Here is a 22,987-nt window from a genome sequence, read left to right on the forward strand (position 1 = left end):
CTGTGCTCTACTTTAACGTCTTAGTTGGTTAATATGCAAACCTTTGTGCACTTAGTCAATTTCTGTCGGATGAGTGCTTGGCTATACATAACTGTCGAGATAAATGATGAATGCTAATGTGTAAGTCTGCGGATGTGCCTACATAGTCCGGATGAGCAGTGAAAAGTGCCTTGACAATGAAACTTTAGCCATTAATGCCCAGACTAATGGGGGCCTCTCAAAGACACGGCCCATCCATAAAGCTTCCTTCCTGTGGCTCCCTTGGCTTTGTGGGAACACTGTGGCTCCTGTCGACGATGATGACTGTAGGGTCCACCTGCCCAAGGAGTTGCCACTGCACGGACAGGAACGGCGTGGTGGTGCAGTGCACTTCGCGCAACTTGGAGAAAATCCCGCCGGATCTGCCAAAGGACACCATCATCCTGCTGCTCTCGTCTAACCGGATCAGAAACGTCCCCAAGCAGGCCTTCAAAGACCTCCACCGCCTCAGGGAGCTAGACCTCTCTTATAACTCCATCGAAAACGTGGAAACCGATGCCTTTCAGGGAGTGTCGGAGGGGCTGCGGACCCTGGACCTTTCCAACAACCGGCTCAGCAGCCTGCCCAAGGACACTTTCGCCAAGCTTCACGCCCGAATCCGCCTGTCCAACAACCCCTGGCACTGCGAGTGCTCCCTGCAGGAGACGCTGAGGGAGCTGAGGCTGGACCCCGAGACAGTCAACGAAGTGAGCTGCTACACATCGGTGCAGGAGGAGTACGTCGGCCAGCCGGTGATCCAGGTCCTGGACTCGGGGATCAACTTTTGCAGTTTCCACCAGAAGACGACAGATGTGGCCATGTTTGTGGCCATGTTCTGCTGGTTCTCCATGGTGATAGCATATATCATTTACTACATCAGGCACAACCAGGAGGACGCCAGGAGGCACATGGAGTACCTCAAGTCCCTGCCAAGCACCTCTCATATCAGCAAGGAATTTGACACAGCCAGTAGTGTGTTCTAGTGTGCATCTACATGTGCATAATGTGTGTCTGAGAAGATGAAAGTGTACCTATGAATATAGATGAAAGTGTACCAATGAATTTTGATGAACGTGTACCGATGAATACATCCATGGCATAGGAGGCACACTGATAAGCAAGAGCTGTCTAGTCAGTGATAAACCTCTGTGCTCAACACACACTGTACAAGGCACAAGTGTTCAAACATCACCACAATCAAGTATTGGCTGCAGCAGTTTCTTTATAGCTGCAAAAATAAAGACGACCACAACTTTCTCTGGCATAAATTAGAATTACACTTTCAGTTTATTAAAAAATGTTTGGAATATGTTGCCCGAAGGAAAGGCAGTCAATATTTGGAGGTCTCAGTATTGTCTCAGTCTCTTTGCCTTGGCCAATTTCTCTGATAACGAGAGGTGGCAGATCATTATTTTTCACTGTAATGTAATGTTTAATGCATAAATCATCTTTAGGCGAAAACTCCAAAAAAAAAAAAAAGTAATATTTTTGCATACCCTCATGTGATTTAAAGTGTGAGAAAGAGTTTAGTGTGAATTTACCTACCAAGCGAGGTCATCTTGAGAGCCACTTGCGTGTTAGTCAAAGTTCAGTGAGTTGTGAAGTACATGAAAAATAAACACTCCCCACAGCATCAGCGAGGAATTCTGATAGAAAAAGACCTCTTCCAAGTTTAATGTTGTTTTTAGAAGAGTGAAAAGTGCTACAAAGAAAATTCAAGCAACGAAGTATGTCCTTGCTGGGGAATTGAGGAGACAGAAAACAGTTGAAAGAGTGGAAATAATAATTTGGTGTACTATCTGTGAAAACCATCCTCAACTTTGAGTATTGTATTGTGAGACGAGTATGACAACACTGGATGTTGAAATCACAATGTGGAGAGTTTGTCTTCATAATCCATCAGAGCCGGGGGAGGAGTTGTGGTGGCACTTGGACCCTTGTGAAACTATACCCACCCTTGATACCCCTACATCTTAATTTTTTTAGGTGGAGCTGCAGCAAACATCATCAATCCAGTTGAACACTTAACATCTTCTCTCTTCAGAAGATTTGCTGCCAGGAACCACACCTGACGTCTGAAATGAGTTTGAGCAAACAGCAATTCTGCAGTGTCTCAATTAGTGAGGATGGAAAGCTGTTGTCTGCTTCAGCCCCAGTTTGTCATGCAGACTGATTGGGTGCCTGGGTTTTTACTAGCTCTGCTCCAGGGTGTTAGACTCCCTTGATAACCTGCCGTTAGTATAGCCCCACTAACTCCCTACCACACGCGATGTAAGCTGCCGTTGAAGAAATTATCACTGTCTGCGCTTTAGTGACTGGCTTTAATATAGTTGAGCTGCTCACTTAAGTAAAGACTAGTGCAGAATGATGATAGACTTCTCTCCACACTGCCTATGGTCTCAATTCTTAAAGTTTTATTTAAAAAGCACTTAATATGAAAAGTGGCTTGAGCACTTTCAGATTTGCTCGTGTGCACATGCGGCAGTTTTCTTCAGCTTTGGCACTTTATTCTTCAGTGGTGGCAAATTAAATCTTTGTGGAGGAAATATTGGACATAAAGAGTGAAATGTGAAAGTGTTAACACCACTTTTTTTGGACGTTGGTGGGGCTAGTCTAACTGAGAAACGAATGCCCTGCGAGGTTTTTAGATAAAGATCCTGCCCAGTGCAGCTTGATGTCAAAATTGTGGGGGCTCTCAGACCGCAGACTGAGCAACTACCCTTTAAGAGACTGATGAACATCCCTGCCTCTAGTGCATATCGCACAGTAGTGGACTAATAAAAGACTAATGAGGGTGAGCCTCACACCTAATAAACCATTTTTTTAATGTTTCTGTAACAGTGCTGCTCATGAAGACACATACACCTGTCTTACTATTGCATACCATAACAATGTGCTGTGTTTTATTCATGTGTGCTTTTCCTACAGTAAAATGAAATAAAACAAGACTTCATATTATCAGAATTCTCCTCTCCCTCCTGCAAGGCTCCCTCAGGGAGATGAAAATGGTATAAAGCGGTAAAATACTACCTGTGTTTCTGTGATGGAAATAGAAAAGCTCTTAAACACCCCTGCAGTCATCTGCAGCCACAACACTTTTCTTGGAATGGGAATCTTCTTATTTATCTCTCTTTATCACAATGAAAAATACCCATAGCTCTAAATATGGAGCCAATAGATCTCACAGCAATTTGGATGGGATACAATATTAATATCAGTGTCTTGCAACCCAAAAATAGTTTCATTCTGCAGATCAAATCCATAAATCTGATGATCCTGTGCAGAAGGCTGTTTTGGGGCCCACTCGCTGAGAATTGTACAATCCCCAAAGTGACTAAATTCATCTGTTTATGTCATCCAAATACTCTTGCACATGTAACACAAATACTTGGAGGTTAGTGCATGCTTATTAACAAAGGAAGGTGGATTCTGTGGTTTCTATCCTGATTGCATATAATGCTCCTTCTACTTGATATATGCATCGCTGACCCTCTAAGTCTCTAAATCTCCCCTTATCTGCCTCTTGAGGGGTCACAATAATAATTATGGTCCACAATACTTGGTCTTACAAGCCCCATGGGTTATGGCGCAAGTTATAATGAACAGAATATTATTAATTAGCCGAGAATAGCTGAGGTCAGTGTGTCTCTCTTAGCCAAAGCTCAGAGAAATGAATGGCGTGTCATTAAACGTCGCACAAGCTCTACAGCGACACAGTGGCTAAATCAGGAGGAATGGTTCCTCTCTGTGTAGCAGCTCAGTTCAGCCGAGCTTGGCTGAGCTCCAGTCCATCGACTTCTCTCTCAATTGTCTCTCTCACCTTGTTAAATCCTCTTTGTGACTCTCCAGGATGTTATGACTCCGGCTGGGCACATTTATCTTTGCTTAAACCAACAACTGGGTGAAAACCAGGGCTGGAGAGCCTCTCTTGTGTGAGTGTAACAGACAACACACCTCAGCCAACGTCTCTCTCCATTCCAGACTAATACACACGCCCACTATAGTCCATTTCTTTTCTTCAAATCCACTTTATATCTATATATAGAGTATATAAAACCTTTTCTTTTCTTTATCCAGCACTCAAACGCATCATTCTATGCACTTAAGAAGATCTACTTTATATCTTGTCAGGGCAGTGTTTTTCTGACCCTTGGCCTCCACATTACCCAACTGCTTTTTCAGCCTCTGAAACTAAGTTTTTTTAATTGCTGCACATTATAAAGCACTCTTAATAGCAAAATCAGCTACATGCCTGCACTTTGAATGGAATTCTGGCTTTCCCATGCTGCATGAACATGTTTCTGACATATTATGGCACTGTGGCCATCACACCTAGCCTTGCCCCACCAAGCGTGTACGGATCTGGTCACGTATAGCGAACTACCAGCATCCTCAGCCCTCCTCAGTGAGCGGTACAGGATAAGTAGGACCCATAGGTAGAGGGCTCTGCCTGTGTTTATAGAGCTAGGGTCTATATTACACAGGCTCCATCCTCTGCTGAACTCTGTGGGTACACTAGGTGGAAGCTGATAATGCAACATCAGCATCAGACAACAGCCTCTTGTCCTAACCGACTACAGGTTAAATGCTCTGGCCCTCTTACATTTCCAATCTACATCACGTAAGCAGGAAAAATAAAGGCCCCGATCCATCCATCCATCCATTCAGCCCAATCCATCTCCATGTGGCCCTCTTAGACCAGGTTCTGCAAGGCTGCAAAAGCATGCATGGCAACCTCAGCTTAATATGTTACTTCCCCAACTGAGGTTGGAATGATGAATGTGTCATCATTCAATAACGAGACACCACGCCCACATCAGAGGCAAGCAACACCTGCATCATGCACACACATACACAGCGTCCTGCTCGGAGCTTTTAACTGCCCAGTCATACAGAGGGCTTTTCATGAGGGACTTAAACGCAGCAATTAGCCAGAACAAAACTGGAAATGTGGAGATACTGCCCTCAGAATGATTCAGAAAAATATATAAGTTCAAGTGAAACCGTGCACAGTACTCTGTCAAGTGTCGGCTGCAATCATTAAAGATTGACAGAGTGATATCACAGTTGAGCCTGCCAGATTACACTGTGATATGATTAAAGGAATTTCAATATGGGTTTTATTTATTCCTTGAAATTCCACTGAAATATTAGAAATATGCATAATAAATCTGTTCCAAGTATCTACCATTTTGGAGTGCTTAGCAGCTTTGTGGGCTGCCCAAGGATAGACCGAATATCTGTTGTTAGGCCAAATAAAAACGGCCTATTTAGAATAAGTCCAGACCCATTTATCATGGAGCTTGTACGTGAGTGGCTGCACGGAGAGGCCAGACTACTTACTACACACACCCTGACTCATATAGCAAACCTCTGCTGTAAAAGAATGACACACTGTATTCACTTACTAGTGTTTACACCTTTTTCCCACCGTGTTTCAGCATAATCTGTTTATCCACAACACCTACACTATTACACTACTACACTATTTTTCACTGCTGTTCCCAGCCCACACTGTAGCTGTTAGTGCACCGGGATGAATAATGTTGATAATGTAACATGATAATATAACAAAAAATTCACAGAACAATTAACTTAATGTTACAATTATATATAATAGTTACTCCATGTGATCAATAGTAAAAGTGTGGAATGGAATACAAACCAATTTAAGAACCCATTTAAGGATACCATGTAAAAACACAGAGAAGAGTGATTATCAGTCCACTAAACATTAAAGCAAACCTGCAACTGGACCACGAGGCCTAAAGGATAAGGCATCTGATTTTGGATTAGAAGACTGAGGGCTCCATTAGCTCCATGGTCAGCTTTCCTACGAGGAAGTTGCTGCTGCTGTGAACGTCAGCTGGCCCACTCGGTCTCACATCTCTCTGATTTAATGGAAACAGGAATGACAGTGCGTGCATTACATGTCAGCGTTTAGATGACAGGCAAAGCTTGTGAGAAGTTTTAACATAAATTCTCTGGAACACGTGAAATGCTTCATGTTTGTTTCATGAGGGAGTTCAATTTATGCAAAATGAGTATCGGTGCGGCGCTCGGGTCTAAAACACAAACACTTCAGATTTGCTTTAGATTTGAACAAACACTTGCTTTGAAGAGTGCAGGTATTGAGCCCGCTGCCTCTCACATCCAAAGCAAGTGCTTTTGAGATAATTCCATGGTGAAGCAGCAAGGCTGGAGGGAGAATACAAGAGGCTGCATGCCATCAGGACCTTTCTCAATTTCTGAATTCGACAACTGAATAGCCATTGCTAGAGGAAACAAACCAGGCAGGCTGGTTGGTTCAGCTGGCCAGAGTGTGGTATTAATAATTTCAAGGTGGTGAAGGCAACCCCTGTACTGGCCACTTCTGTTTAGCAACCAGGTGATTATGTCGTTTTCTTCTGATGTAGCCAAGAAGCCAAAATGAAACTGGCCTCATTTGTCTGTCCAGTGTAGCAAGAAAGCCTTGTCTCCCAGTGTCCAATGTCATCCAAAAAATTTTTTGATTGCCAAACTTAGCAATAAAATCTTTGGATGAAATATGTCTGGTCTGCTGTCTTTAGTGTTCTTTCTGTATCTTGTCTGGGACTGACTCATACTGCAGTCCAGGACATCAAGGAACAGCTTCAACTTGACCGTGTGGCCTGAAGGACAAGGGTTCTGACATCTGACTCCCTTCATGGTAGTGCACCAGTTTGAAACTCTCCATCTGTGTGTCTGATGGAAATGGGCATGAAAGTGCACACAGTTTAAACTGCACACTGAATTAAAGGATATTCTTTTTTTTACTGTGAGAACTTAGAAGCTAAAAACATCAAGTCCTTGAATAAGGTGAACCACAGCGTTGGAATTGACAGACCTGTACACTGGAGAAACAAAATAACAGTTGAATAAGTGCATGATCCAACACTGGAGAGCTAACTCCCCAGGTCAAGAATCAGCCATCTACTCAATCTAAAACACAAGGGACGCTCCTTTGCAGACAACAAGTTAGACATTTTGGACATGGAAGACACATGTTTGAAAAAGCAGTACAGAACGCCGTTTATGTGAAACTAGAACACTGGTCCCTGACTGTTGGCTTATCACCCTCCACTTATCACCCGATTACTGCCATGTGACTGTCACACCACTGTCACATGACCTTAACAACCATCAGCTGGTCACATGATGTCAGGGTGTGCACTGCCCACTGAACTCCTTACTGGAAAAGCCTGGAAGAAGGTCCTTGATTATTACAGAAAATAGAAGCAAGCAATAAGATCCGCTGTCCTCTACTGGTCTCCCAGGCTGTATATCCAAATTTGAACTGGAAAGCACAATTGGTTGATAGTCCCAGTGATTAGCTTAAGTCTTTTCCATAGAATAATTGAATATTGCCTCTGAGAGCTTGTTTTTGTTTTTGTTTTTTTGCCCTCACATTTTGCCTGGAGAAGTACATTCTGCAGGGTGGTGGAAATGGAAAACATAAGATTCTCTTCATCCACTACAACCACAAGTCCAAGGAAACAGCAAAGCTTCATCAAGTTGCCTATATGTGTCGATCCACTTGTAAACTGCTTCCCTTGATGTTCATTTGAAAACAAAGTTAACCTGAATCAGATTTGGTCCAAGTCAACTGAGGTAAAAATATAGCTTGATAGCCACTTTCCCTACTAACATTATTGCTCCAACATTGGCATTTTGCCATTGAGACAATACACTTTGGCCCACTGTTGGCCAAACACTGGCATTTTGGGAATACGCACCAATAAATGCATTAGCCATGATCCATTTAGACCATTCTCCCATTGCTGCTAGTGTGTTTCCTTGAAAAGAGAAATGCTAATAAATTTGTCATTACTATATTACAGTTGCGCACCATCTGCCTTACTTTGGAAACCACTCACATGCTGGAATAATGTGAAGCCTATAATTAAAACAAATGTTGTAAAGTAAAGGTAAACTATGAAATATGTTCGAAATTAAGTCAGTAACAGCTGATATTTATTTTCAACCATTCACTTCAGCACACCATTCCATAATATATCTGACTGTACTGTGAGCTAAAAAAGGGACTTTCTCATGATTTTTGAAGGTTTGATTGCCCCATTTGGACAGCTTTTTCACAGTATGAGGCTGGCTGCGGCAGCATAGTGGGTAGGTTACTCAAAAGACTGTGCCTGGCATGGTTATAAATGATCGGAGACAACCTTTTACTATTGTTTGGGTTTAAAATAAATGACGCAATTATTTTTGCAGTGACATGCCTTTTCATAATGTCACCTTGCTATGTGGCCCTAAAGTGAGATGGTACATATATAAAAGTATATATGAGAGTATGTATGAGACTTAATTTTATAGCTTACGAAAATTAAAAAAAATAATAATAATAATAATAATAACTAAAAAAAACTGTCCCTCCTAGAACCTTCTTGCATCACTGCACACAGCATGAGGAGCCATCTATTATAATTTGATATGACTTCTCTTTGAAATAATAACTTCCCTGTGTGTGCATGCACTGCACGCATTCTACAAAATGGATGCAAATGGGTAATAGGGTATAAATGAAGACTCTATTTACTGCCTGCAGCTTGTTCAAAATGCTGGCTCCCCTACATTGGCTCCCTGTCCACTTAACTTCTTTAGCTTCTTTTTAAAAGCCTGCATGGCCCGGTGCCTGCCTATATGGTCGATCTTATCACCCCAACTAATATCAATAGGTCTCCGAGGTCCTTCAAACAAGATCTAGGTGGTGGAGGCTGAAAAGGTCTGGAGATAGAGCCGTCGCTTCAGCCCAAAAACTGTGGAGCAGCCTTCCTTTCAACATTTGGTCAGCAAACTTTGCCCTGGTTTTAAACACCTACTCTTGCCTTTTATAATCTAAAATGCTTTCTCTTTTTTTATTTTTATTTATTTATTTATTTATTTTTGTGGAAGTTTTATCTGTTATTCTGCTTTTATTTGTCTCTGTGTGCTTATTTATGATGTTGGTGTATTCCTGCTCGGTTCTGTTTTACTTCTTGCTTTTTGTTGTCAGACACTTAGGAACAAACCTGGTTTCTTTTTAAAGAGCTATATAAATAAGCTTGAGTTTGAGTAACAGCCCAGCTTCTGTCCCTCTCCGTGTTGTCTTGACTCTGGGCAGCTGCACACTGAAGAATGTACCTCAAGTTTTCTTAAGAATTGCAATGATGTAAATGTGTTAAACATACTGTACCTGTGTTTGGTTTTCATTTTCCTAATGGTATTTGGATGACAGTACTTAATGGATATGAGAGAGATTTGTAAAAGCAAATACTAAATAATGAATTCTCTGTCTTTTCAGTACCACACTGTAGTCAGAACAATGTATCTCAAACACTGTCTCTGACTTGCAAACTGTGTTATCTATGTGCTCGAATGTGAAAATATGGTCTAAAGGTCCACTGAAGGAGCCATGACCTGAAAACTCAGTGCTTTAAAGAAGACTGAATTTGCATCCAATAGAAGCCTGCTAACAGTAACTCTCTTTTACTGCCAATAATAATAATAATAAAAAAAAAAAAAACCTCTATAAAATGAGGTGGTTATTCAAAATGTTTCACCGAAAGATAAATGTTGATATTTAAAAGTTATTTCTAAGGCTTATTTAGACTGCAGCCCTCCACAAAGCTGCGGGGTGATGACCCACACCAGCTACTGACCTCCATCATGACCTCCTTGACAACCAGAAACAGCTCAGATGATGCTGCAAAACTTAACTTCAGCAACTCTTAATGGGCTAAAGAAACAACTTGACACAGCAAGGCGACTCAACTCAATTAGCAGATATGGTTTGGCCAGATTTCAGCGGTCTGATGGGAACATTCAGTTTTGGACTGTTTTTCATGAGCTATGAGGGACTGAAAACCTTTTTCAGAAACATGTTAGAGCCTGAAGTCTTTAATTTAGCCTCCTAGGGGTCTAACAATTGTCAGGAGATGAAGTCCAAACGTTGCTTTAAGTGCAGGAAAAAGAGTTGCGTTCTTTCAATAGATCACATGTTTCTGGCACTGGTTCAATTAAAGCAGAGTTCAGCAAATCAAGACCTTAGTGAAGGGTTTGGGGTAAGCGATGCATAAGCCACCAGAATGTTTGTGACTTGGGAAAACTTAATGTACAGCGTCAGGGGAGGCACAGGCATCTGGATGTCACAACAATTTCCAAGACAATCTGTCTTTGAGAGTGGGCTTGTGGGGGAAACTGGAGGAAAATGATGCTATCATGGCAGACGGGGGGTTCACCGCAAAGGGAGGCACTTGCCAGACAGAAAATTTGTCTTGTAGCACCCTATTTTTGCACCCCAGTGGCACGATTGGTGAACCACAGCAGGTGGACTGGTTTGCCATTTCAAGGGTGTGCAGAGGTAGCAGGCAGGCGAACGCATTGGCACATTTCACAAAGGAAAGTCCCACTTACTTGCTGAATGCATAGTAACATCATTTTTCATCTCTGTGCACTTCTACTTTTAGACTCAGAAAAGTTGAATGTCCTCCGAGAGGCAGCACAGAACATTAAAACCACTTCAGATAAATAAAAACTTTAGATTTAATGTCTAGGCAAGATAAAGATCCTTCACTTCATTGTATGTCTGCCCCTTAATAGAAACATCCTTTTATTTATTTGCTCCTAGTAAATAATCTATCCGAACCATGCATGCCATTTCAACGTTTTACTTAAATCCTTGTGCAACAAGTGCAGGGATAATGTGTTCATTACAGACGTGTATCAGCTTTCCTTTCAGTTTCTCTGAAAAGATAGGATCACACTCTACCCTGAGCATCCACATATTGAATTGATAAATACTAGAAAATCACACCATCTTGTCTGGGTCACTGCCATCTGTATTTCCACTTCATAGCAGTAATAGTAATGAAAGGTTTCTTTTTAATGTAAATGATGATATCAAGTAGGCTAAATGTAAAGATTTTTTTTTTTTTATTGATATTTTAATAACTGCCTGCACTGGGATGAAATGACTGCTTTACGTGGCTCATCTTTGACACGGCTGCTCAGTCTGGCTGCCAGCCACCAACTCACCATATCAACGAACACGCCGCACTCAAACAGTCACTCCTCCATTTTTCTCTTGCCTCGGACACTTCTCTGCTGAAGTCATCCTTATGCTAAACTCCGTACTTAACATATGGCAACCTCTCTAACTGAGATGTCCCTGTGTGGATGATTAATTCATGTCAGCTGTGCGCTCCCTGCACATTTCTTCGCCATCCTTGTGGTTATCCTTCCTCTCTTGTGGTGGAACCATTTTTCTCCCTCGCTAATGGCGTCATTTTGAATCTCCTACCTTTGCTGCCTTGTGATCAATGGCAGAAAAGTTCAGTAATACACTTAATGTTTTATTACACCCCTCATGCTTGTGCTTTGGGTAGTTACACAAGAAGTGCATGCTTTACTTTACTAAGCCACTTCTTCATTTCTGCATTTGAGCCAAAATGGTACCTAAAGTGGTAAGACTTTCTCTGTTCTTAACATCCTAAATTGGATCAAACTGACTAATCTGTAGTTTGTGAATTGCAGCATCCTCTGAAAGCTTTTGAGAGGAGCAGTGGCCTCGTGTTTCCATCTGTCCATCACAGGCATCGTCTGTGTTAGAGTTCAGGATCTGGTTAAATATATGCTCATATTTATGCACATTAGTTAATTTACAATGACAACTGCAAAATGTAATCTTATGAGATATTATCTGTCCTATATGGAGGAGTCCAGTGTCATGCTGCTTTAATTTTAGCTACTGTTGTGGTCATGCCAGGGTTTGGATGTTTGCAAGCGTTATAGCAGCTGCTATAGTGCCTCCCTTTTTCCCTTACCTATTCTTGCAGATCTTGTGTTTTTCTTAGCCTTTCTGGAGGGCTGATGCTACTTTGCTGTGCAGCTTAGAGGGGCCGTGTTGATGTGAGGTTTGCCAGGTGGTCCAAGAGGTCAAACAGAAGGCATGCGACATATCTGCACTTTCCACCTGCCCCAGGTGATGCAAAGTGCAGACTTTCCACCAGCTGCTGGAAAGTACAATGAGCTTTTGTCACTAGTCCCAAGCAATGGAGGTTTACACCGTCCCAATACTGCTTGCCACTAAATGAGAACCTTAGCCCTGACATGCACTGCCTCACCTGCCTCTTTTCACATACTTGTCAAAGCAGGACGATGTTACTTCCTTCATTCTATGTAATTGTGGAGCGGCCACATTGTTCACACATTTGAGAGGGTTTTATTTGTTGAAATTTGTATTTACATTAAATTCCATTACATTTACATTCCATTAAAGATGGTGATTTTTTGTGGAAGTCATCAAAGTCATTGGAGTTCAATTCATGGTGTCTTTAAACTCTGCACACTTAAACTCAACATTGTGTAGTTATTATGTAAGTATTCAGTACACTGATGCACTAGGGTAGCTGGTGCATTACTAGGTAACTATGGCTAAGACTTAATATGGCCTGTAGAACGGCTAAGGAGAAGCTGATGTTAAATGGATCACATTAGCGTAAATGGTTGTCCCCCAACCTTGTCACCAAATGTTTCTTTCTCCAGCTTCTGGCAGGAGAAAGACCTCTGCACTGCGGCCAACGCATCATGCGGCTCTCACCGTTCTCACTCACTGGTGTGGGCACAAAATCACCTTTAATGTCCTCTCTTAAACCCGCCAAGGTCATGTCAAAACGTTATTAATGTCATGCTAAATGTTTACGATTTTGAATTTAATGTTATCCCTTTTACTATCCCGGGAGACAGGAGAGAACACATGACGCCGGGTTTAAAATCACTTCATTGGCTCCCGGCCCGTCTGCGTGTGGATTTCAAAATTCGAATGACCGCTTTTATGGCTCGTAGAGGCTTGGCTCCAGAATATATAGCTGACCTCCTGACCTGATAATGAGTCAGAATGCAACCTGAGATCCTCTGGTTGATCATTCCATGCCATTCCTCGTTCAAATCGTAAAACCAAAGGTGACTGGGCCTTTTCAGTTGTGGAATGAGATCAGGGATTATTATTATTATCATTATTATTATTCATAGTGGTAGTAGCAGTAGTAATAGTATTATATTATCCCAGAATGCAATGTACTATTTATATAATGATGTAAAACTAAATTCCTCTGTGAAGTAACACAGCTGGAAAACCACACACATGGCTGCATCACTACATCAGCACCTTTATGTGCATTGTGACTAATTTTCTCAGTTTTATCATGGAAAATGGATTGTTAGTAGAAGAAAAAAAAAAATACCACCTGCAGGCTGGTCGCTCAGCTGGTCAAAGCATGAAAACCAAATCTGCTACTGGCCAGTCCTAACAGGTGAGTAAGTTTCTAATCTGAGAAGACCAAAGTGAAGTTAGAGTTACGTCTGTCTCTCTGTTGTGACAAAAAAAAAAGCACGGTCATTGACCTTACCTCTTCTGAGCGTCAAGAACAGCTATAGTGATAGATAGGTCTGGCTTGTTGTCCTACATCACAGTACAACAAGACAGGACAGCTCCAACCAGACCACGTGGCCTAATGGACAAGGCGTCTGACTTCGGATCAGAAGATTGAGGGTTCGAGTCCCTTCGTGGTTGACCTTCTCTTTAAATAGCTCCAGTCCTTGTGAGCATCAGCAGTTAACACCCCACATCCTGCAACTCCCATCCGCTAGTCTGGCACAAAGGTGAACGCAATGAATCTCGGTGATTAAATACAAGGTGTGAAGTGTTTGACTTTGGGAAGTTTAAACCATTAAAACAGGTGGAGGTGCTGCTTCCTAATTCCAGTGTAAGCTGTCTCCCCCAGGCCTTTTTTTAATCATCTTTACTGCAGGAGTGAGTTTAACCAATGTTAAGGAGTTTTTGTGCAACCTGCAACTCTAAACACTTGAGATTTGGGCCTGCCATCGTCAAATCTTGTGTGGAATGAACTCAAACCACGGCACGACACGGCACTGAGAGGCTGCTTCACACTGATCACGTGGCCTAAATGATAAGGCGTTTGACTTCGGATTAGAGGAGTGTGGGTTTGTTTGCCTCTGTGGTTGCCCTCTCCTTTAAGAAGCTCTTGTCCTTGTTAGCACTTAATGCGCTGCTTTAAGAGCCGCCCTTGTGAGTCTGACGGAGAGGTGAATGCATGTCCAGTGAACAAATACTTGCATTAAAGTAATTAAATACTTGACTGTGGGAACTTTAAACCATAAAAAAATACCCTGAAAGAGTTGAAGTATTGCTTCATAATGCCGTCGTGAGCTGCTTTCCAAAGCCTTGTTCAACCTCACTTGCAAAGGAATACTTTGCAAATCCAAAGATAAACACTTCAGATTACTTTTCAACCCACATAAAGAAACACCTTAGAGAAACACTTTAGAGAAGTTGGGTATCAGAAACTGTATCAGAATCAGAATACCGTAGTGGTCCGAGGGGAAACTGGGTAGCATTCCAGCTCCATCTCATATGCAAAACAAGTGCTCCTCCATCCCTGCTGCTAAATTACACTCAAGTGGCTGCACCTTTCTCTGCATTTGTTTTTCCCTCAGCTTGACAATGGAAAATACATTGCATTATGAAAAATAGATTACTGAAAACTAATCCCACGTAACAGGAGTATTTTCACTGACGATGAACATTTAAGGATAAATGGTGAGCAGGTTATGCCTGGCTTATTTTTGGTGAAAAAAGCAGTATAATGCTCCATTAAATGTGGATTTAGACTGCAGAGGTCAAACATTACTCCACTTTTTGGGACATGAATCATTATCTACCTATCTGTATTTATCTTTCAGCATGTACACACACCCATGTAGGCATACACTCATGCCCCATTCTCCTGCATCTTTCTTCAGGCGGGCTTTTTCCTGTAAAGAATCAAGTGGGCAGACAGATGGAGGGGATTTGGAGAGGCGACACTTTAGACTTGTCCAAACAAGAAGATGATGGCTGAAAAAAATGATTCCTGATGCCTCGATTTGTTTGGTAAGAGTGAATATTTTTAAGGTGGCAAAATATAATTTATTTTAAACTGTCGCTGTAGCTACAGTCACTGTTTAAGGCGCTCAAAGCATTTTTTTTGTTGCACTTTAGTAAGGCAAAACAGTAGACAGCTGTGTCAACTTTTTATTGGAGTCACAATGAAAAAAGTGTTTCAACTTATTATCTAATTTTCCATGCCGGAGAATTTTGTATTTAATATTATTATTTTTTAATCAAAATTCCTTTACTTTTTCCAAAAACATGATGTCATGCTGAAACTTTTAACCAATGACAACATCACATCTTTGAGTAATCACACCGCTCCCATCCGATAAACCAGAAACATTGCTGGTGTCAGAAAACATGTCCTGGGATATTTCTCACGGTGAATTTACTGATACGTGGCATCGCGGAAACCAAACGGAATTTTTCATCTCTGTCGGCTTTTATCATTTGTGGACGAGGCGTTTGCACACCTCCCCAGCTCTTCTCTCTTCAGCGTTGTCTTTCCCATCGGTGAAAATCCACCGCAAATCACATGAGAAGTAGAGAGCAGCGTGGCGGAGAAGTCACTTCTTGTGGTCTTGCATTGCTCCAAGTCAAGTCACATACACTGCATACATGATTTTGACACAGAAATATAAATCGGCCTTCAAATGCCTTCAGGATATGGCGCGCTGACAGCCAGCATGGGGGAATTGGATTTTCTCCTCCTCTCTCAACAGGGAGGAATCAGTCATTTTCTATTAAATTTAAACATGCACAAATGTAGCACTGATTGGTCAAGTTTGGTGAAAAGCTTCTCGGAAACATCACTTAATCAGTGCAATCAATGGAAAGAGACTGTGTGTGGACTCTTTTCAAACATTTGAGACCCCCATGCACTCGCACGCACACACAAACACACACCGCTCGACTTCCCGGAGGCATCAGATGGTGCTAAAACTGCTCTTGAAGGGGAACAAAAAAAGCATGAACAAACACAAGCACATGGCGACACATGGAACAACCAACAAAACCCGAACGAGTACAAACACCTTATGTTTGGCTATTGTTGACGCACACCGCTTGTTGGTGACAATTTCCTCTGTTGGAGATGAACAGGAGCCGCATGGTAATGTCGGCATTAAATGGAGACAAGCGCTCACTACGAGGGGGGGCTTTCAATTCAGGATGCTTTCTCCAAGATGTGTGGAGTTCGGGTTTGCGCGCGAGTAAGACAAAGAGAGTCTGTCGCCGTAAATTTTCAGCACAGCATATGTTGAATCTGTTGCCTTCTCAGAGCGATGCATCATTTTGAAAATGAGTGTGAGGCAGAGACAAAGAGAGAAAAGGCAAGCCAGAGAGGGATGGAAACAGGAAGAGAGAGCCACATGGATGTATGAACCGGTGACAAAAGACTGCAGTGAGAGTTCACTGTCAGGGGTCTTTTAATTTAGGATGCATTCTTTAAAGATATGCAGGGAGTGTGTGTGAGGCAGAGAAAGGGAGGGAGGGACGAGGGACAGAGAGAGAGAGAGAAAGAAAGAGAGGACCAGTGTGTACCGCTGTGTGGAAGAGATGTTGTATGAACCTGCGACAAAAAGTGGTGACTTCTCCCGGAGTTCGCTGCGAGGGGCCGCTCAGTTCAAGATGCATTCCCAAAGATATGCAGCATTTGAGATTGATTGTGCATGTGTGTGTGTGTGTGTGTGTGTGTGTGTGTGTGCACCAGACAGGCAGAGAGTTATAGAGAGACAGATAACAACCACCCACCGAGAAAAAAGAATTCTGCCAGAGCTGCCTGACAGACATCTGATTCAGGATTCTTTCCCAGAGACATACGGTGTTTAGGTTGTGTGTGTGAGCGTCTCTGTGTGTCTGTGTGTGTGTGTGTGAGTGTGTGTGTTAGACAAGTTGAGAACGATCGAGAGGGAAACGTGATGCATCATGCCAGGATTGCTGTGTGAACCTGAAAGATAAAGTTCCCGGGGTTTTGCCATCTGCCTTTGACAAGCGGTGATTGTATGACAGCTCTGCTCTGCCTTGTTTCCCACAAACTCTGAAGGTAACCAGCAGTCCAGGTCAAACCAGTCTCAGATTTATTTCTAGTGGACGATATTTACATGATTTCTGAAATACAATGTGTGCAAGTTCCATCATCGGGTTGAGATTAAGGTTAAGATTTATACATCATAGCATATGTATATTTTTGTCTTATATTCTTTGCTTTAAGCTACTTAATTTAGATTAGTGTTGCAAAATTCCCGGAATTTTCAAAGTTGGAAAATTTCCATGGGAATTTTGGGAAATTAACGGGAATTAACGGGAATAAACGGGAATTTTGGGGGAATTTTCAGGAAATTATATTCACTGCATTCACCCGGTCGTATACATGTATACATAATAAACATTTTGGTTTGTTATAAGCAGATATGCATGCAAACATGTTACATTATAATGAATTTCCAGGGAATTTTCTGGAATTTCCCCTAGCTGAGTCAAACTGTTGTGAATATTGACATAACCAGTGTGTGAAATAAGGGGGAGCAAAGGGGAGCACAGCTCCCCTGGTGGTGACATGAGCTCCTCTGGCTGGAAATATTGTGAAATTTTGGGGGAGCGGTGCCTGCTCGGTGCCGGCCAGCACCGCATGGTGTACGTGGCCACACGGTCAGGTCTGCAGGATCCGGTTGATTATTATTATCAGTTGATTATTGATTCATTCATCATGTGGATTGAAGTTTGTGTAGCCCATATAAATGCTCAGGAATTCTGTTGTTCAAATGAAATTAAACTGATCCATCGGGACGAATTTTCTCTTGATAATAATCCTATGTCTGTTCTGTTGTAGGATATTAATGCAACGACCAGCAGTTATACAGCGTTAGTAAGAGGTGTAGGCTATTAATTCAGGCATAGGACTGTGTGCAGTACTATTGTTAAGGTGTGCATATGAGGTGGTTCAAACTACTCATTAAAATGCATAGAAATGCAGGAAATTGAATCCTGATGCTGATGTGATGATCGTCTGTCTCAGTGGAAGTGCTGTAGCCTAGTGGAGTATAGGCTACTGATTGATGATGATCAAATGTGCTCGAAATTATTTGCACATGTGAATCATGGTGCACAGTTGAATTTGCATTGAATCATGCAACATATTTGTTTCTACCAAAATGCAAAGTTGACTGTTTATATTTAAGTTTTATATGTACAAACAAAAACGAAAATTTCCAAAATTACCAAGCTTAAATTTCCATGGAAACTTTTTAAAAACCTCATTCAAATTGATGACAAGAAAAAAATGAAAATTCCCAAAATTCCCGGGCCGAATTTTTCCGGGAATTTTTGGAAAAATTGGGAAAAAAGTGACAGCAAAAATCCTCTGAAAATTTCCAATATTCCAGAGCGAAAATTCCCACGGGAATTTTTGGAAACTTTCCGGGAAATTTACCGGAAACTTTCCACCCCTTTGCAACACCAATTTAGATATATTTTTCTCTCTTGTAGTGGTGTATTTTATGTAGTCTACTCTTGTTCCTGTGCAATGTCTGGACAACCTGCTGCTGTAACACAAGAATTTCCCAAATTGGGATCAATCTCCAGCTGGAGAAACCAGACCACTGGCACTGTACGTTGGATCAGTGGGCATTGCTGCCATACTACAGCAGGTAGCTGACATTAGTACATTAGCTAACTATTAATGACATAGGCGGCAACCCTGGTAATTGAATTTATAATGTGTTGGTCATTCTATTACTCTACAGTCATTAATGTAAAGTTCCCACATTAAGCAGTTATTAATTACATGCACAGCAATTATTGGGAAATATGTTGGTACTGAAAGTCATCAAATTATTCTGCAGTAATTACCTATTAGTTAGGGAACCGTATTGTAACGGTGACCTTAACTTTTAATGAAACTAAATGCATTTGCAAAACATCATGAGGACCATCATTCGTGATTTGGGCCAACTGAATGATACAGGAGCTTTAACCGGCCAAGATATTTCAATCAACATTAAAATATGCTCATGCAGGTTTCATGCCCATATTTGTATCATATTAAATATTTGTATCATGACATCCATAAGAGAACTTTATTCCTCTATGGCAGAATCCATTCCAAGATGCAGGATTGTGAAATGAATAGGCTATTTTAAGCGCTGAGAGGCAATAATTCCCCAATGTTCCCCCGAGGAATTAATTAATTAGACTACTAATCTATCCATCTATCTATTTATCTATGGGTGTTACAAAAGGATTTGGTGAACACGGCTGCTTGGCACAGGCTCACTCCACACCAAGTTTCAACACTTGCACCTCTGTGCAAAACTGGAGGGTAGCCAGACAAAAGGAAAAATAATCAATAGTTCTGACTCGTGCTGATTTGAAATAGAAATCTAATGAGAAAAACAACGGCGTTCCCTGTACTTACACCTTGGACTGTCAGCACAACCTCCTCAGCTGCTTTGATGATTGGGGTGTTTTCCCAAAGTTTACTGAGAGGGTTTGTGCAAGGAGCGGTTCAGCTGAGATTTTCAAGAGGATTAAGACAGAAAACCATGGAGGAAGACCTGAGCCAGCCGAAGCTCCCCTCAGCAGCCCATTAGAACCAGTGGCTGGGGAAGTCATTTATCATAGAGGAGGCCACTGCGTCCCCTGAATTCGAGAACAAAGGAGCGGCGAGCACACAACAAAGAGCTTGTTTGTGTCTGTAAAGAAAAAGGTAAAGACAACTACAATGGGACGCTGTTTCTCCCGCAGTGTGAAATGCTTAATCCCTAAAGGTTACTGCATGTATACTGGATGATTTTCTCCTCCGCTGCAGCTTGGTCAAAGGATTGTGTTTGCAAAATGAGCCAAAAAAAAAAAAACATCACTCACAACTTTTCCAAGCTGTGATCAAATGTGGAATTATTAAGATTACTGCTGGGATGGCTTTATGTTTACTCCCCCTCCTCGTCCTACAAACCCATAGGACAATAACAAAAACATCGCCCTCTCCTGGGCACTTTTCATGATGGCAAGGTAAGAAAGTACACTTTAAATCCATGCAGTGAAAAAAGAAGTTGTTTTGCTGGAAGCTTTGGGGAAAAGAGCTTAAACATCACAGTCTGCTGTTGGGCACATGGTTTCCAACACATAGTATCGAAACCTAACTGCAGCTTTTCTCCTCCTAGTTCTCTTGGTGCACTTAAGTTTAATAAAGTTTAGAGGCAAACAAACAAAACGATGAAAATAATAACCTAGAACATAATTAAATGATGTAAGATGCACATTTATACACTCACAGCTGTATAATGCATTGCCTTTTTCTCTTAAATTCCCCCTTAAATATTTTATATTTTATTTATTTAATTTACACCAAATAAATTAATTTCATTATTATTTAATTTTAATTAATTTAATTATTTTTTATTATGAATCCAATTTTAGTTATTTATTTATTATTTTTAAATTATATTATTTTTTATTTTTATTTTATTTTTTAATTATATTTTTTATTCTTTATTTTTTATCACAGTATTCAGCTGGTTAGACTGTGTGTGAGAAAACAAAAGTAGCTGACTGTTTATTCTATTTTTTTCAAAGGTATCATCATGAAACCTCTTACATGGCTGCCAGTGTAGTAAATAAGAGGAGATCGGTCCTTGCTAAATTTGATATCTTTCAGACATCCAAACATCTTGGAACTAAACTTAAGCCTGCTTGATCCTATTTGACTTGCCTTGCATTCTTGGGATTTGCATGTTCATGTTGAAAAGACCTTTTGGATTCTTGAAAGTCAAGGGCACACACCACAGATTTTGATAAATGAGTTTTTTTTTTTCTTCTTTCTTCAAGATATATGCACAAAATAAATAAATAAAACTACAGACCTCCCATCTATCTTCTCACAAGCCCTCGGATGACATTTTCCAAGGGAACCTGAAGGTCTTTACATCATTTTGCGATCAGACTGCCTCTGGATATTTATGTCGGCCTAAAAATGCACTCAGCTGTAGGTTAGGAATATGTCCACCCTGGCCCAAAACCTGACATAATTATAGATGCTTAGCTGGGCAAGTAAAGGAATCCCAAGGGTGCAGTGAGCAGTGGCAGATCTAGAAATGTTTACATTTCTAGATGGAGAGGGTAGATCAAGCAACCCTGCTGTACAGTAAATTACTTTAATTTACTTAAACTGGAGTTGCAACAATAATAATTACCCACAGCTCCTCACAATAAATCACCTCAATGAAATAAACAGACTGAGAGAAGCTCTGTACAGAAAGTTCAAAGTGCAATCAGTCCAAACCAGGACAAAGAGCTGCTGCTGTATCCCAATGAGTAATCAATAGTTCACATGTTACATGCTGAACCTGTAAGACTCAACACTGCAAAGCTTCCCCTTCCTACCAGATAGGAAATCAATCATTCTTGATTAATGATCTCATTTCTGTGCATAATCTTGATATTCTGCCTTGCAAATAAAAGGGCACGCAAGTGTGACAACTGTCATGGAGCATAATCTGATTGATAGTCTGATTTTTTTCTTTCTTTCTTTTTTGTGACACTGATGTGTGAAGTTTAGAGCAGTGTCATTGGAGTGGCTGTACTTTCATAGAGCAGCTTTCATCTTTCTGTTGTGTGCAATTTGGTCCTGAAATCAGTAGAATGGACACACTATAAGACTACCTGAGGCTACATAGAGGGCTAACACTGGCCTATACAGAGGTTAAGAGCATACACAAAAGTTTTGATTTAAATCTGGAAATATCTAGGGAGAAAAATGCTTTTTTCTCTTCAGGTTATGTCTCCAGTCAGCAGCACATGGCCTCAATGTCAGCGGAAATCTCCTGAAATTGCCATCATTTTACAGCCACAACAGCTTATAATTATGTCTTCATTATACTTCATTAACACTGGGCAATGTGACAACAACAGCAACAGCCCAAATGTGATCATAAATAGTGATCACAGACTTTGCATGAACCGAAGTGACCTGTGACTGTGACTGTGACTGTGACTGACCTGTGTTTCACTGTACCAGTTCATGCTGAGAGGCAGAGAAAGTGCAGCATAAAATAATCTCATACCTCCTGACTTTGTCCACAGGTTTCCACACACCATGCTGCATTCATTGACCACGGAAATCAGAGTTTTGTTACTTGACATTTCTGATCTCTGAACAGATTATTTGGATTTCCCAAAACTGGAGTGGCAGCTGGGGTGATAATGTCCTTTTTTTTTTTTTTTGGGGTGGCAGCTGCCACCTCATGCCACCGCCTAGATCTGCCATTGGCTGTTGGCCCAAATAACAATTCTCCAAAGTATATTTTCACCATCAGTGAGACTCCCACCCCCTTCCAACCTGTAGCCCAAGAAACCAAAGAACAAAGCCATTTTCATCACAATGGGCTCTTTTCTTGCCAATATACTGTGATGTCACAAATTAATTGAAAATGATCAATTGAGGTAAATTTTCTACAAATATTAGGATAGAAGGTCGTCGAATAGGTGTGGGCGAATGCTTCCATGTTTATTAACATGGAAGAAATATTCTTTTTTCCAAATGTATCCATGCTATAATGTTCTTTCTTTACATGCGATGCACACATCAATAGGTTCACTATTTTTTATGAACTTTCCTTAATCTGTCTATCTGTTTCCATTCCCCCTGGGTTTTATGCAAAGTAGCTCTGTCCACTTTCCCTGAGAAATTGCTGATGAAGTGAGCTTTGCTGAAACATGCAGGGCAGCCAGCGAAAGGCTTGTAGCATAGAAAAAAGACAAACCACAGACTCAAATGAACATCTTTTTGCAAGCTTTCCCTCTTAAAAAATGGATGGGCTCTGATGAACAGATTGAACAGAATATCAAAGATCAGAGAATCTCAATTTAGATGCCAAGATACTTTTACTCTAGGGATTACACAATCGCATAGGAGATTAAAATACATAGTTTTGGTGCTCTGGAAACAAAAAATGTAGTAATTATTTGAGAATTCACTCTGGGTCCTTTACATGTTGGACATGGTAGTTG

At 41.1% G+C, this 22,987-nt stretch overlaps 1 protein-coding gene and 1 non-coding gene across 2 annotated transcripts; both read left to right on the plus strand.

The window, feature by feature from the left end:
• Positions 1-206: 206 nt before the first annotated feature.
• Positions 207-1,001, plus strand: LOC115375802 (leucine-rich repeat-containing protein 3-like). The gene has a single exon (XM_030075354.1). The coding sequence runs from the start codon at positions 207-209 to the stop codon at positions 999-1,001; it is 795 nt and encodes a 264-aa protein (XP_029931214.1).
• A 12,529-nt stretch (positions 1,002-13,530) lies between these two features.
• On the plus strand, positions 13,531-13,603 carry trnar-ucg (transfer RNA arginine (anticodon UCG)). The gene has a single exon. It is a non-coding gene; the product is annotated as a tRNA-Arg (tRNA).
• The last annotated feature ends 9,384 nt before the right edge of the window (positions 13,604-22,987 follow it).

Source organism: Myripristis murdjan, chromosome 2, assembly GCF_902150065.1.
Source record: "Myripristis murdjan chromosome 2, fMyrMur1.1, whole genome shotgun sequence".
In the NCBI taxonomy this organism is placed as follows: Eukaryota; Metazoa; Chordata; class Actinopteri; order Holocentriformes; family Holocentridae; genus Myripristis; species Myripristis murdjan.

Coding starts and splice junctions, on each gene's coding strand:
- LOC115375802 (XM_030075354.1), top strand. CDS start 207: ATGGGGGCCTCTCAAAGACACGGCCCATCCATAAAGCTTCCTTCCTGT.